The sequence below is a fragment of the Bacillus rossius genome, chromosome 5 (genome assembly GCF_032445375.1).
Source record: "Bacillus rossius redtenbacheri isolate Brsri chromosome 5, Brsri_v3, whole genome shotgun sequence".
Classification (NCBI taxonomy): domain Eukaryota; kingdom Metazoa; phylum Arthropoda; class Insecta; order Phasmatodea; family Bacillidae; genus Bacillus; species Bacillus rossius.
The window spans coordinates 70,567,385-70,579,633 of record NC_086333.1 but is presented as its reverse complement, the minus strand read 5'-3'; the positions used below and the strand labels follow the sequence as shown (position 1 = coordinate 70,579,633).

Below are 12,249 nucleotides of genomic sequence, written 5' to 3'. Positions count from 1 at the left end.
GGCGACTCACCCCAGTCAGCTGAGGGGAAATGAACCCGGGTGTTCGGGGCGACTCACCCCAGTCAGCTGAGGGGAAGTATCCCGGGTGTTCGAGGCGACTCACCCCAGTCAGCTGAGGGGAAATGAACCCGGGTGTTCGGGGCGACTCACCCCAGTCAGCTGAGGGGAAATTAACCCGGGTGTTCGGGGCGACTCACCCCAGTCAGCTGAGGGGAAGTATCCCGGGTGTTCGAGGCGACTCACCCCAGTCAGCTGAGGGGAAATGAACCCGGGTGTTCGGGGCGACTCACCCCAGTCAGCTGAGGGGAAGTATCCCGGGTGTTCGAGGCGACTCACCCCAGTCAGCTGAGGGGAAATGAACCCGGGTGTTCGGGGCGACTCACCCCAGTCAGCTGAGGGGAAATGAACCCGGGTGTTCGGGGCGACTCACCCCAGTCAGCTGAGGGGAAATGAACCCGGGTGTTCGGGGCGACTCACCCCAATCAGCTGAGGGGAAGTATCCCGGGTGTTCGAGGCGACTCACCCCAGTCAGCTGAGGGGAAATGAACCCGGGTGTTCGGGGCGACTCACCCCAGTCAGCTGAGGGGAAATTAACCCGGGTGTTCGAGGCGACTCACCCCAGTCAGCTGAGGGGAAATGAACCCGGGTGTTCGGGGCGACTCACCCCAGTCAGCTGAGGGGAAATTAACCCGGGTGTTCGAGGAGACTCACCCCAGTCAGCTGAGGGGAAATGAACCCGGGTGTTCGGGGCGACTCACCCCAGTCAGCTGAGGGGAAGTATCCCGGGTGTTCGAGGCGACTCACCCCAGTCAGCTGAGGGGAAATGAACCCGGGTGTTCGGGGCGACTCACCCCAGTCAGCTGAGGGGAAGTATCCCGGGTGTTCGAGGCGACTCACCCCAGTCAGCTGAGGGGAAATGAACCCGGGTGTTCGGGGCGACTCACCCCAGTCAGCTGAGGGGAAGTATCCCGGGTGTTCGAGGCGACTCACCCCAGTCAGCTGAGGGGAAATGAACCCGGGTGTTCGGGGCGACTCACCCCAGTCAGCTGAGGGGAAGTATCCCGGGTGTTCGAGGCGACTCACCCCAGTCAGCTGAGGGGAAATGAACCCGGGTGTTCGGGGCGACTCACCCCAGTCAGCTGAGGGGAAGTATCCCGGGTGTTCGAGGCGACTCACCCCAGTCAGCTGAGGGGAAATGAACCCGGGTGTTCGGGGCGACTCACCCCAGTCAGCTGAGGGGAAGTATCCCGGGTGTTCGAGGCGACTCACCCCAGTCAGCTGAGGGGAAATGAACCCGGGTGTTCGAGGCGACTCACCCCAGTCAGCTGAGGGGAAATGAACCCGGGTGTTCGGGGCGACTCACCCCAGTCAGCTGAGGGGAAGTATCCCGGGTGTTCGAGGCGACTCACCCCAGTCAGCTGAGGGGAAATGAACCCGGGTGTTCGGGGCGACTCACCCCAGTCAGCTGAGGGGAAGTATCCCGGGTGTTCGAGGCGACTCACCCCAGTCAGCTGAGGGGAAATGAACCCGGGTGTTCGGGGCGACTCACCCCAGTCAGCTGAGGGGAAATATCCCGGGTGTTCGAGGCGACTCACCCCAGTCAGCTGAGGGGAAATTAACCCGGGTGTTCGAGGCGACTCACCCCAGTCAGCTGAGGGGAAATGAACCCGGGTGTTCGAGGCGACTCACCCCAGTCAGCTGAAGGGAAGTATCCCGGGTGTTCGGGGCGACTCACCCCAGTCAGCTGAGGGGAAATGAACCCGGGTGTTCGGGGCGACTCACCCCAGTCAGCTGAGGGGAAGTATCCCGGGTGTTTGAGGCGACTCACCCCAGTCAGCTGAGGGGAAATGAACCCGGGTGTTCGGGGCGACTCACCCCAGTCAGCTGAGGGGAAATGAACCCGGGTGTTCGAGGCGACTCACCCCAGTCAGCTGAGGGGAAATGAACCCGGGTGTTCGAGGCGACTCACCCCAGTCAGCTGAGGGGAAATGAACCCGGGTGTTCGGGGCGACTCACCCCAGTCAGCTGAGGGGAAGTATCCCGGGTGTTCGAGGCGACTCACCCCAGTCAGCTGAGGGGAAATGAACCCGGGTGTTCGGGGCGACTCACCCCAGTCAGCTGAGGGGAAATGAACCCGGGTGTTCGGGGCGACTCACCCTAGTCAGCTGAGGGGAAATGAACCCGGGTGTTCGAGGCGACTCACCCCAGTCAGCTGAGGGGAAGTATCCCGGGTGTTCGAGGCGACTCACCCCAGTCAGCTGAGGGGAAGTATCCCGGGTGTTCGGGGCGACTCACCCCAGTCAGCTGAGGGGAAGTATCCCGGGTGTTCGAGGCGACTCACCCCAGTCAGCTGAGGGGAAATGAACCCGGGTGTTCGGGGCGACTCACCCCAGTCAGCTGAGGGGAAATTAACCCGGGTGTTCGGGGCGACTCACCCCAGTCAGCTGAGGGGAAGTATCCCGGGTGTTCGAGGCGACTCACCCCAGTCAGCTGAGGGGAAATGAACCCGGGTGTTCGGGGCGACTCACCCCAGTCAGCTGAGGGGAAGTATCCCGGGTGTTCGAGGCGACTCACCCCAGTCAGCTGAGGGGAAATGAACCCGGGTGTTCGGGGCGACTCACCCCAGTCAGCTGAGGGGAAATTAACCCGGGTGTTCGAGGCGACTCACCCCAGTCAGCTGAGGGGAAATGAACCCGGGTGTTCGGGGCGACTCACCCCAGTCAGCTGAGGGGAAATTAACCCGGGTGTTCGGGGCGACTCACCCCAGTCAGCTGAGGGGAAATTAACCCGGGTGTTCGAGGAGACTCACCCCAGTCAGCTGAGGGGAAATGAACCCGGGTGTTCGAGGCGACTCACCCCAGTCAGCTGAGGGGAAATGAACCCGGGTGTTCGAGGCGACTCACCCCAGTCAGCTGAGGGGAAATTAACCCGGGTGTTCGAGGCGACTCACCCCAGTCAGCTGAGGGGAAATGAACCCGGGTGTTCGGGGCGACTCACCCCAGTCAGCTGAGGGGAAATGAACCCGGGTGTTCGAGGCGACTCACCCCAGTCAGCTGAGGGGAAATGAACCCGGGTGTTCGGGGCGACTCACCCCAGTCAGCTGAGGGGAAATGAACCCGGGTGTTCGGAGCGACTCACCCCAGTCAGCTGAGGGGAAATGAACCCGGGTGTTCGGGGCGACTCACCCCAGTCAGCTGAGGGGAAGTATCCCGGGTGTTCGAGGCGACTCACCCCAGTCAGCTGAGGGGAAGTATCCCGGGTGTTCGAGGCGACTCACCCCAGTCAGCTGAGGGGAAGTATCCCGGGTGTTCGAGGCGACTCACCCCAGTCAGCTGAGGAGAAATGAACCCGGGTGTTCGAGGCGACTCACCCCAGTCAGCTGAGGGGAAATTAACCCGGGTGTTCGAGGCGACTCACCCCAGTCAGCTGAGGGGAAATGAACCCGGGTGTTCGAGGAGACTCACCCCAGTCAGCTGAGGGGAAATGAACCCGGGTGTTCGAGGAGACTCACCCCAGTCAGCTGAGGGGAAATGAACCCGGGTGTTCGGGGCGACTCACCACAGTCAGCTGAGGGGAAATGAACCCGGGTGTTCGGGGCGACTCACCCCAGTCAGCTGAGGGGAAATTAACCCGGGTGTTCGGGGCGACTCACCCCAGTCAGCTGAGGGGAAATTAACCCGGGTGTTCGAGGCGACTCACCCTAGTCAGCTGAGGGGAAGTATCCCGGGTGTTCGAAGCGACTCACCCCAGTTAGCTGAGGGGAAATGAACCCGGGTGTTCGGGGCAACTCACCCCAGTCAGCTGAGGGGAAATTAACCCGGGTGTTCGGGGCGACTCACCCCAGTCAGCTGAGGGGAAGTATCCCGGGTGTTCTAGGCGACTCACCCCAGTCAGCTGAGGGGAAATGAACCCGGGTGTTCGGAGCGACTCACCCCAGTCAGCTGAGGGGAAATTAACCCGGGTGTTCTAGGCGACTCACCCCAGTCAGCTGAGGGGAAATTAACCCGGGTGTTCGAGGCGACTCACCCCAGTCAGCTGAGGGGAAATGAACCCGGGTGTTCGGGGCGACTCACCCCAGTCAGCTGAGGGGAAATGAACCCGGGTGTTCGAGGCGACTCACCCCAGTCAGCTGAGGGGAAATGAACCCGGGTGTTCGAGGCGACTCACCCCAGTCAGCTGAGGGGAAATGAACCCGGGTGTTCGGGGCGACTCACCCCAGTCAGCTGAGGGAAATTAACCCAGGTGTTCGAGGCGACTCACCCCAGTCAGCTGAGGGGAAGTATCCCGGGTATTCGAGGCGACTCACCCCAGTCAGCTGAGGGGAAATGAACCCGGGTGTTCGGGGCGACTCACCCCAGTCAGCTGAGGGGAAATGAACCCGGGTGTTCGAGGCGACTCACCTCAGTCAGCTGAGTGGAAGTATCCCGGGTGTTCGAGGCGACTCACCCCAGTCAGCTGAGGGGAAATAAACCCGGGTGTTCGGGGCGACTCACCCCAGTCAGCTGAGGGGAAATTTACCCGGGTGTTCGAGGCGACTCACCCCAGTCAGCTGAGGGGAAATTTACCCGGGTGTTCGAGGCGACTCACCCCAGTCAGCTGAGGGGAAATGAACCCGGGTGTTCGGGGCGACTCACCCCAGTCAGCTGAGGGGAAATTAACCCGGGTGTTCGAGGCGACTCACCCCAGTCAGCTGAGGGGAAATTAACCCGGGTGTTCGAGGCGACTCACCCCAGTCAGCTGAGGGGAAATTAACCCGGGTGTTCGAGGCGACTCACCGCAGTCAGCTGAGGGGAAATGAACCCGGGTGTTCGGGGCGACTCACCGCAGTCAGCTGAGGGGAAATGAACCCGGGTGTTCGGGGCGACTCACCCCAGTCAGCTGAGGGGAAATTAACCCGGGTGTTCGGGGCGACTCACCCCAGTCAGCTGAGGGGAAATGAACCCGGGTGTTCGAGGCGACTCACCCCAGTCAGCTGAGGGGAAATTAACCCGGGTGTTCGAGGCGACTCACCCCAGTCAGCTGAGGGGAAGTATCCCGGGTGTTCGAGGCGACTCACCCCAGTCAGCTGAGGGGAAATGAACCCGGGTGTTCGAGGCGACTCACCCCAGTCAGCTGAGGGGAAATGAACCCGGGTGTTCGAGGCGACTCACCCCAGTCAGCTGAGGGGAAATGAACCCGGGTGTTCGGGGCGACTCACCCCAGTCAGCTGAGGGGAAATGAACCCGGGTGTTCGGGGCGACTCACCCCAGTCAGCTGAGGGGAAATTAACCCGGGTGTTCGAGGCGACTCACCCCAGTCAGCTGAGGGGAAATGAACCCGGGCGTTCGGGGCGACTCACCCCAGTCAGCTGAGGGGAAATGAACCCGGGTGTTCGGGGCGACTCACCCCAGTCAGCTGAGGGGAAGTATCCCGGGTGTTCGGGGCGACTCACCCCAGTCAGCTGAGGGGAAATTAACCCGGGTGTTCGAGGCGACTCACCCCAGTCAGCTGAGGGGAAGTATCCCGGGTGTTCGAAGCGACTCACCCCAGTCAGCTGAGGGGAAATGAACCCGGGTGTTCGGGGCAACTCACCCCAGTCAGCTGAGGGGAAGTATCCCGGGTGTTCGGGGCGACTCACCCCAGTCAGCTGAGGGGAAATGAACCCGGGTGTTCGGGGCGACTCACCCCAGTCAGCTGAGGGGAAATTAACCCGGGTGTTCGAGGCGACTCACCCCAGTCAGCTGAGGGGAAATGAACCCGGGTGTTCGGGGCGACTCACCCCAGTCAGCTGAGGGGAAATGAACCCGGGTGTTCGGGGCGACTCACCCCAGTCAGCTGAGGGGAAATGAACCCGGGTGTTCGGGGCGACTCACCCCAGTCAGCTGAGGGGAAATGAACCCGGGTGTTCGGGGCGACTCACCCCAGTCAGCTGAGGGGAAATTAACCCGGGTGTTCGGGGCGACTCACCCCAGTCAGCTGAGGGGAAATGAACCCGGGTGTTCGGGGCGACTCACCCCAGTCAGCTGAGGGGAAATGAACCCGGGTGTTCGGGGCGACTCACCCCAGTCAGCTGAGGGGAAATGAACCCGGGTGTTCGGGGCGACTCACCCCAGTCAGCTGAGGGGAAATTAACCCGGGTGTTCGGGGCAACTCACCCCAGTCAGCTGAGGGGAAATGAACCCGGGTGTTCGGGGCGACTCACCCCAGTCAGCTGAGGGGAAATGAACCCGGGTGTTCGGGGCGACTCACCCCAGTCAGCTGAGGGGAAATTAACCCGGGTGTTCGGGGCGACTCACCCCAGTCAGCTGAGGGGAAATGAACCCGGGTGTTCGGGGCAACTCACCCCAGTCAGCTGAGGGGAAATGAACCCGGGTGTTCGGGGCGACTCACCCCAGTCAGCTGAGGGGAAATGAACCCGGGTGTTCGGGGCGACTCACCCCAGTCAGCTGAGGGGAAATGAACCCGGGTGTTCGGGGCAACTCACCCCAGTCAGCTGAGGGGAAATGAACCCGGGTGTTCGGGGCGACTCACCCCAGTCAGCTGAGGGGAAGTATCCCGGGTGTTCGGGGCGACTCACCCCAGTCAGCTGAGGGGAAATTAACCCGGGTGTTCGAGGCGACTCACCCCAGTCAGCTGAGGGGAAGTATCCCGGGTGTTCGAAGCGACTCACCCCAGTCAGCTGAGGGGAAATGAACCCGGGTGTTCGGGGCAACTCACCCCAGTCAGCTGAGGGGAAATGAACCCGGGTGTTCGGGGCGACTCACCCCAGTCAGCTGAGGGGAAATGAACCCGGGTGTTCGGGGCGACTCACCCCAGTCAGCTGAGGGGAAATGAACCCGGGTGTTCGGGGCGACTCACCCCAGTCAGCTGAGGGGAAATGAACCCGGGTGTTCGGGGCAACTCACCCCAGTCAGCTGAGGGGAAATGAACCCGGGTGTTCGGGGCGACTCACCCCAGTCAGCTGAGGGGAAATGAACCCGGGTGTTCGGGGCGACTCACCCCAGTCAGCTGAGGGGAAATTAACCCGGGTGTTCGAGGCGACTCACCCCAGTCAGCTGAGGGGAAATGAACCCGGGTGTTCGGGGCGACTCACCCCAGTCAGCTGAGGGGAAATGAACCCGGGTGTTCGGGGCAACTCACCCCAGTCAGCTGAGGGGAAATGAACCCGGGTGTTCGGGGCGACTCACCCCAGTCAGCTGAGGGGAAATTAACCCGGGTGTTCGAGGCGACTCACCCCAGTCAGCTGAGGGGAAATGAACCCGGGTGTTCGGGGCGACTCACCCCAGTCAGCTGAGGGGAAATTAACCCGGGTGTTCGAGGCGACTCACCCCAGTCAGCTGAGGGGAAATGAACCCGGGTGTTCGGGGCGACTCACCCCAGTCAGCTGAGGGGAAGTATCCCGGGTGTTCGGGGCGACTCACCCCAGTCAGCTGAGGGGAAATTAACCCGGGTGTTCGAGGCGACTCACCCCAGTCAGCTGAGGGGAAGTATCCCGGGTGTTCGAAGCGACTCACCCCAGTCAGCTGAGGGGAAATGAACCCGGGTGTTCGGGGCAACTCACCCCAGTCAGCTGAGGGGAAATTAACCCGGGTGTTCGAGGCGACTCACCCCAGTTAGCTGAGGGGAAGTATCCCGGGTGTTCGAGGCGACTCACCCCAGTCAGCTGAGGGGAAATGAACCCGGGTGTTCGGGGCGACTCACCCCAGTCAGCTGAGGGGAAGTATCCCGGGTGTTCTAGGCGACTCACCCCAGTCAGCTGAGGGGAAATGAACCCGGGTGTTCGGAGCGACTCACCCCAGTCAGCTGAGGGGAAATTAACCCGGGTGTTCGAGGCGACTCACCCCAGTCAGCTGAGGGGAAGTATCCCGGGTGTTCGAGGCGACTCACCCCAGTCAGCTGAGGGGAAATGAACCCGGGTGTTCGGGGCGACTCACCCCAGTCAGCTGAGGGGAAATGAACCCGGGTGTTCGAGGCGACTCACCCCAGTCAGCTGAGGGGAAGTATTCCGGGTGTTCGAGGCGACTCACCCCAGTCAGCTGAGGGGAAATGAACCCGGGTGTTCGGGGCGACTCACCCCAGTCAGCTGAGGGGAAATTAACCCAGGTGTTCGAGGCGACTCACCCCAGTCAGCTGAGGGGAAGTATCCCGGGTATTCGAGGCGACTCACCCCAGTCAGCTGAGGGGAAATGAACCCGGGTGTTCGGGGCGACTCACCCCAGTCAGCTGAGGGGAAATTAACCCGGGTGTTCTAGGCGACTCACCCCAGTCAGCTGAGGGGAAGTATCCCGGGTGTTCGAGGCGACTCACCCCAGTCAGCTGAGGGGAAATAAACCCGGGTGTTCGGGGCGACTCACCCCAGTCAGCTGAGGGGAAATTTACCCGGGTGTTCGAGGCGACTCACCCCAGTCAGCTGAGGGGAAGTATCCCGGGTGTTCGAGGCGACTCACCCCAGTCAGCTGAGGGGAAATGAACCCGGGTGTTCGGGGCGACTCACCCCAGTCAGCTGAGGGGAAATTAACCCGGGTGTTCGAGGCGACTCACCCCAGTCAGCTGAGGGGAAATTAACCCGGGTGTTCGAGGCGACTCACCCTAGTCAGCTGAGGGGAAGTATCCCGGGTGTTCGAGGCGACTCACCCCAGTCAGCTGAGGGGAAATGAACCCGGGTGTTCGGGGCGACTCACCCCAGTCAGCTGAGGGGAAATTAACCCGGGTGTTCCAGGCGACTCACCCTAGTCAGCTGAGGGGAAATGAACCCGGGTGTTCGAGGCGACTCACCCCAGTCAGCTGAGGGGAAATGAACCCGGGTGTTCGGGGCGACTCACCCCAGTCAGCTGAGGGGAAATTAACCCGGGTGTTCGAGGCGACTCACCCCAGTCAGCTGAGGGGAAGTATCCCGGGTGTTCGAGGCGACTCACCCCAGTCAGCTGAGGGGAAGTATCCCGGGTGTTTGAGGCGACTCACCCCAGTCAGCTGAGGGGAAGTACCCCGGGTGTTCGAGGCGACTCACCCCAGTCAGCTGAGGGGAAATTAACCCGGGTGTTCGAGGCGACTCACCCGTCAGCTGAAGGGAAGTGAACCCGGGTGTTCGAGGCGACTCACCCCAGTCAGCTGAGGGGAAGTATCCCGGGTGTTCGAGGCGACTCACCCCAGTCAGCTGAGGGGAAATTAACCCGGGTGTTCGAGGCGACTCACCCGTCAGCTGAGGGGAAGTGAACCCGGGTGTTCGAGGCGACTCACCCCAGTCAGCTGAGGGGAAGTATCCCGGGTGTTCGAGGCGACTCACCCCAGTCAGCTGAGGGGAAGTATCCCGGGTGTTCGGGGCGACTCACCCCAGTCAGCTGAGGGGAAATTAACCCGGACGTTCGAGGCGACTCACCCCAGTCAGCTGAGGGGAAGTGAACCCGGGTGTTCGAGGCGACTCACCCCAGTCAGCTGAGGGGAATTGAACCCGGGTGTTCGGGACGACTCACCCCAGTCAGCTGAGGGGAAATTAACCCGGGTGTTCGAGGCGACTCTCCCCAGTCAGCTGAGGGGAAGTATCCCGGGTGTTCGAGGCGACTCACCCCAGTCAGCTGAGGGGAAGTATCCCGGGTGTTCGGGGCGACTCACCCCAGTCAGCTGAGGGGAAGTATCCCGGGTGTTCGAGGCGACTCACCCCAGTCAGCTGAGGGGAAGTATCCCGGGTGTTCGGGGCGACTCACCCCAGTCAGCTCAGGGGTTAGTATCCCGGGTGTTCGAGGCGACTCACCCCAGTCAGCTGAGGGGAAGTATCCCGGGTGTTCGGGGCGACTCACCCCAGTCAGCTGAGGGGAAGTATCCCGGGTGTTCGGGGCGACTCACCCCAGTCAGCTGAGGGGAAGTATCCCGGGTGTTCGAGGCGACTCACCCCAGTCAGCTGAGGGGAAGTATCCCGGGTGTTCGAGGCGACTCACCCCAGTCAGCTGAGGGGAAGTATCCCGGGTGTTCGAGGCGACTCACCCCAGTCAGCTGAGGGGAAGTATCCTGGGTGTTCGAGGCGACTCACCCCAGTCAGCTGAGGGGAAGTATCCCGGGTGTTCGAGGCGACTCACCCCAGTCAGCTGATGGGAAATGAACCCGGGTGTTCGAGGCGACTCACCGCAGTCAGCTGAGGGGAAGTGAACCCGGGTGTTCGAGGCGACTCACCGCAGTCAGCCGAGGGGAAGTGAACCCGGGTGTTCGAGGCGACTCACCCCAGTCAGCTGAGGGGAAGTGAACCCGGGTGTTCGAAGCGACTCACCCCAGTCAGCTGATGGGATATGAACCCGGGTGTTCGAGGCGACTCACCGCAGTCAGCTGAGGGGAAGTGAACCCGGGTGTTCGAGGCGACTCACCGCAGTCAGCCGAGGGGAAGTGAACCCGGGTGTTCGGGGCGACTCACCGCGTGCACTCGTCCAGGTCCTCGTCGTCCGTGTCCATGGCGCCTCGGCCCGGCGGCGCTCCGCCGTCAGCGGCCGGCGGCGTCCATGGGGCGCCCGGCGTGGTGGCGGCGGGGTCCCGCCCCCGGGGGCGGCGGGGGGTGGCGTCTCAGCGGCCTGCGCGGGTCCATCTGCGGAGACAAGGCCCTCCTCGCTGCGGTCACCGCTCTCCGACACGCGTCCACAGTTACACTCAACTCCATCTTGCAACCACCAATAACAGAACGTCCCAGATATGAAAATTTAATAGTATCAACAGCAAGCGTTATAGATAGAGACCTGCAAAATTCGCGGTTTCGATGGCCTTCAGGATCGACTGCACATACCCCTTGTACACCGCGGGCAAATAACGCAAGTTCATTGGCTGCCGCCTTGTAAGTCGTCTCAGCTTTTTTTTGTCTGTGATTCCATCCTTCTTTGGTTGAGGGTTTATAACTGGTTGAGATTCGTCCAGATGAACAGTAAGCCAATAGCAAAATTATCTAAGAGGTATATGTGTTTGAATTCTAGCCTATTACCGAATGAATCCACGAATTTTGTAGGTCTCTGGTTATAAGAGTGTTGGTTCAATGTCACAAGTAAACTTTTAACAGTTTCAGATAAGGGCTTGCGCTAATACATCTTCGTTGTTTTCTCGCTAGCAGCCAATTAGTAGAGGGTGAACCTGTAAACTTTATTTGGCTACAGTGATGGAGCCACTCCCCTTTTTTACGAGAGTTGTTGAACGTCCAAGTCGCTGACCGTTGGATTGGTCGTGATGGCCGAGACGATAGAGCTCCTTTTCGCTGGCCTCCGCGTTCACCTGACATAACGCCACGCGATTTTTTTTTCCTTCTGGACTTTATAAAATACCGTGTCTACGTTCTGCCGCTACGTAATTTGCCGGAGTTGAGACACAGATTTGAAGTCTGCTTACATTACTCTGGCCTTGTTAACCAAAGTGTGGGAAGAATTGGACTTTAGGTTGTATGTGTGCCGTATAAATTAAGGTGTACAAATTGAGCATTTGTAAAAAATCTAGGTCAATTTTCCTTCAATTTGGTGTATGATTTTTTCTAAATAGTCTTAATTAAACTGTTATAATATACCACTGAAAATGGGACATTCTGTATTTTGATATCGCTTGCAATAAAGCTTCCGTGCTAATAGTTTAGGGTTACATGGCATAGGACTTAGATTTGGCTACTTGATGAAGCCAACACTTGTGAACTGTTAAGATAACCATAACAGTTGTAGTCGTGGCCGTAACGAAAAATGCAACAGTTACGTATTAATACAAGATGGCGGCCATGGCATCCCAATTGTCAAGGTGTGGCTTAGAGCGGCTAGTCGTTAAGGAATTCAGGCTGTTTTTAGTAATTTCGAAGCCATTGGCATATTTAAGGACGAAAACGGGAAATTTTTCCTCAAAACGGGAATTTTTCCCTCGAATTTGGGATTATTTTTTTAATTTTGAGTCATTTTTGAAGAATTTTGAGGAAATTTTACACTAAAAATGGCCGCCGTGACGTCACAATCCAAGATGGCGGACCCCGGCACCGGCACTACAAGCCTAAGCCTGGGTTCGGAGAAACTATTCTGCACTAATGTTTAGAGTTTTATTTTCGCAAAAAATACCCGCCTCCATAAATACATCACAACGAGTTGACGTTTGAATTTTTACAAGTAATAGAACCAGCTGTAATATTTTTTTTTTGTCTTAGTAGCAAACAGTCGGGAATTTCTTCTGAGGGCATGTTTCTAAATACCATGTTAAACACGTCTATATTTTTTAGTATCACTCTTACAAAAATGTTACTTTTGTGCTCTTCAATGCATTTTGAAAGGTTACTCC

General features: G+C 59.5%; 1 protein-coding gene across 1 annotated transcript in view; it reads right to left on the bottom strand.

Annotated features, from left to right (window-relative positions):
- Positions 1-12,249, bottom strand: part of LOC134531985 (adenylyl cyclase 78C) — a 504,301-nt gene that overhangs the window by 403,914 nt on the left and 88,138 nt on the right. Inside the window, exon 2 of the mRNA XM_063368091.1 lies at positions 10,379-10,546. Within this exon, the coding sequence (XP_063224161.1) occupies positions 10,379-10,416 (38 nt within the window). The 5' untranslated portion in view covers positions 10,417-10,546. The remainder of the gene's footprint in view (positions 1-10,378; positions 10,547-12,249) is intronic.